The following is a 3,915-nucleotide window of genomic DNA, read 5'->3' on the forward strand; positions in this document are numbered from 1 at the left end:
TGTGTGTGTGTGTGTGTGTGTGTGTGTGTGTGTGTGTGTGTGTGTGTGTGTGTGTGTGTGTGAGTGAGCGCAAGACTAGGAGTATCTGTTAGATTAGTCTGTTAATCCAAAAGGGCTGTGATTTTGTAATCATTAGTCTAACAAGTATGCATTTTTTTTTGCAGCCATGCTAATGAGCCAGCCTTTAGACATTATATGCAAATTGCAGAGTTGTAGTGTTGATGCTCACATATCTTGACAGCATAGTTAAAGTTGTGCATGTTGGGTCTAAAACCAGAATAAATTTTATTACTGGAGAGCCACAAGCCCAAGTGGATCCTGATTACAATTTAAACTTCTTTTCCGATAAATTATTTAGAATCTGGAGCTGAAGGATCTCTTGCCATATGGCTTTGCTATCCACCATGCTGGCATGACCAGAGTGGACAGGACACTGGTAGAGGATCTATTTGCTGATAGACACATTCAGGTAAGTAAAGTGATCTCTTCCACTATTTTATAGCCAGCCTAGACAGAACTTAATCCTTGTCACTTTCAACAACTTGATAATCCTGTGTAGACTATTAGTCTTGCTTGTTTAAAGTTCTACAAAGGTTTTTACCTTAGGTGCTGGTGTCCACTGCTACACTGGCTTGGGGTGTCAACCTGCCTGCACACACTGTCATCATCAAAGGCACGCAGGTGTACAGCCCAGAGAAAGGCAGATGGACTGAGCTTGGAGCTCTGGATATTCTGCAGGTTGGTCACTTACTCCGACTTAAAATTAATTGATTATTTTTCAAATGTTCTTTGACTGGTTATTTCTTGCATTGTATCATGCCATTCCTGTATTTCAGATGCTGGGCCGTGCAGGACGGCCACAGTACGACACTAAAGGAGAGGGAATTCTGATCACATCTCATGGAGAGTTGCAGTATTATTTGTCTCTGCTTAACCAGCAGCTGCCCATAGAGAGCCAGATGGTGGGCAAACTGCCCGACATGCTCAATGCAGAGATTGTGCTGGGCAATATCCAGAATACTAAGGTAGGGCTCCCACACCTGAGGCACATAGTGCCATTTGCAGGTAGCAGAATCTTGATAGTTTTGTTTTTGGCTATAAAATAACAAAAACCTGGCTGTTTTTATACATCTAAACATAATTCCGAATCTTAAAATTAAGTCTTAAAATTAGTAGGAACATCTTTATTTGTATAACAATCTTTGAGTACTTTGTTGTACAATGAAATACACAATTTTACATCAAAAGACAATCACCCATTAGACACAATGTTAGTCACCATAAAAATATTAGAACCTACTGCTGATGCATTATATTTGCATAGCGCCTTTTGGTTGCTTTACAAAGAATGGTTGCTTTACAAAGAATTAAAATACAGAAGTTTAATAAAGCATGAAGAAGGAAAAACAAATGTACAAGAAAAACATGTAGTAAATATTACTTTTTAATAAACTGATACAGGTAGTTGGCATTACAGTGTAATTTAGTTGTTAATATAGGTGTGGTAGTGTTGATTGAATGAATAGGTGTGTCTTAAATTTAGTTTTATTTTTTTATTAGTTTTTTTTTTTTAAGGTCCTTTTGGAAGACCCATAGTACTTTTTTATTAATAAAACCTATTTTAGAAACATATTGACTGCATAATATCTTCAATAAGATGGAGGACATGGAGGGGGAAATAATTTGTATACATATTTGGCATTTAAACATTTTAAAGAATTTTTAGATAATTAGCATCATTACTTGGTGTGTGTATGCATTTGTGGAAAAGACAGTTATATGGAATATTTGTATATGTACAAATTATTCTGAAACATACCAGGTAGATTATTAAATATTGGTGGCTGTTCTGGGGGGTTTATAGCTCTTAAAAGGGATGTGTCGAATTCAAGATGGGTTTAGAAGATTACTGTTGTAGGGAATTAAAGTTGACCAGGTCGAGAAATTTAATTTGTTTTTGATCAAAACTGAAAGATATTCTTTTGATTATATAATCAATAATTTTTTTTCTAATGAGTAATGTTAGTAGTCCTCGTTGATTCAACATAATTGTTTTTTTAGTGCTATGAGAGGTATTTTTTAGTTAGCGCTATGAGGGGTATTTGCCAAAGAAATTACAGAATGTCGCAGAAGAAATCAACTCTTCAGACCAGGCAATATTTTTCCAATTTTGCTGAGCCAGTGCAAAGCCTCAGTTGCCTGTTGTTAGCTGACATGGTTGGCGCCCAGTGTGGTCTGCTGCTGCTGTAGCCCATCATCTTCAAGCCTCAACGTGTTGTGCGTTCAGAGATGTACTTCTGCCTACCACGGTTGTAACAAGTTTGACTTATTGTTGCCTTTCTATCTGCTCAAACTAGTCTGGCCATTCTTCTTTTACCTCTGGCATTAACAAGGCATTATTGCCTGTAGAACTGCCAGACACTGGATATTTTTTCTTTCGGACAATCCTCTGTAAACCTTACAGGTGGTTATGTGAAAATCCCAGTAGATCAGCAGTTTCTGAAATACTAAAACCAGCCTTTCTTGTACGAACAACCATGTCACATTCAAAGCCACTTAAATCACATTGTCTCCCTATTCTGGTGCTTGGTTTGACCATGTCTGCATGCCTAAATGAATTGAGTTGGTACCATGTAATTCTTATTTAGATATTTGCATTAAGACGCAGGTGAACAGGTGTACCCAATAAAATGTGGGTGGTGGTAAATTTTTTGTTTGACATTTAGTGCTGGAATTTCCTTTGAGTATCCCATTGCTCTTTTTTTTCCCCCCCACAGTTCTTATAGGCCTAGCTCCTAACTCAAATGTCAGTTCAAATACTTAAGGACTGCACTGAATGCTTGTGTGAGAATCTAGTTATTAATGTATGTTGCAACTTTAGAACCATATACACCTGATTTTATGCACATGTTCTCCTTTTTGATCTCAGGATGCACTGAACTGGATGGGTTACACTTACTTGTATGTGCGAATGTTGCGAAACCCCACACTGTATGGAGTTTCTCATGATGAGCGTAGTGCAGACCCCCTTTTGGAGCGACGGAGAATGGACCTGGTGCATACTGCTGCCACTGTACTGGAGAAGAACAACCTGATCAAATATGACAAGAGGACTGGCAGCTTCCAGGCAAGTCCTAGTCTAAACAGTTGCAGCATACTGCAAATACAGGGTTATACTGTAGATTAGGGTTGGTGGTGCTATGATATTGGAGAATGTACCCTGAAGTAGTACCACAGCAAGTTATGCTTCAGAATTTTAATGAAGAAAATTAAGACACACTTTTAACTATTATCAATACTATTAACAGAATAGATGTAGCTTTTTCTATTATAGTCTATTATTAAATTTACCATTGTAGCTAAATGACCCTTTGGTATTCAACTAATGCCAAGTGGACACCATGTGAAAATCTCAATCATTGTACCAGATTACACAATATATCACCTGTGCTGTGACCTTATTTATTTATGTATGAGAAAATACACATGTGAACTGTAGTTATGTCAAGATGAAACCTGAAAAACTGGCTATAGTGGTTGTTTCTGCACTAGTTTATACAGAAACAAGGGGGAGAAAAAAAGCAAAGGAAATTGTGGAGGAGTTGTGGCAGCAAGGAATGTCTATTCGTTAGAGAGCTGGCAGTAAATAGTGCAATAAAATGTTTGATTATTTATATATATAAAAAGTGTGTGTGTGTGAGACCCCAAAATAGGGCTATTAAGTTTTATAGAAACATGTACAATTATTTTTTCGACTAATTTAAGCCCATTTGTTCATATCATTCAACAGTTGAGCAGTGTTTAAAATGAAACCTCTGATGCTTATGACTGAGGCATACAAAAAAAGCATAATGCCTGAAAAGAAAAAATATCTCTCTTCACAAATGCTTTCCCAGATCATACTGACACAAATGA

At 37.1% G+C, this 3,915-nt stretch overlaps 1 protein-coding gene across 1 annotated transcript in view; it reads left to right on the top strand.

Moving 5' to 3' along the window:
• snrnp200 (small nuclear ribonucleoprotein 200 (U5)) overlaps positions 1 to 3,915 on the top strand; it is a 32,081-nt gene that overhangs the window by 9,670 nt on the left and 18,496 nt on the right. Inside the window, exons 18-21 of the mRNA XM_035536329.1 lie at positions 359 to 469; positions 607 to 738; positions 837 to 1,025; positions 2,930 to 3,127. Coding sequence (XP_035392222.1) covers positions 359 to 469; positions 607 to 738; positions 837 to 1,025; positions 2,930 to 3,127 — 630 coding nt within the window. The remainder of the gene's footprint in view (positions 1 to 358; positions 470 to 606; positions 739 to 836; positions 1,026 to 2,929; positions 3,128 to 3,915) is intronic.

Source organism: Electrophorus electricus, chromosome 18, assembly GCF_013358815.1.
Source record: "Electrophorus electricus isolate fEleEle1 chromosome 18, fEleEle1.pri, whole genome shotgun sequence".
NCBI lineage: Eukaryota > Metazoa > Chordata > Actinopteri > Gymnotiformes > Gymnotidae > Electrophorus > Electrophorus electricus.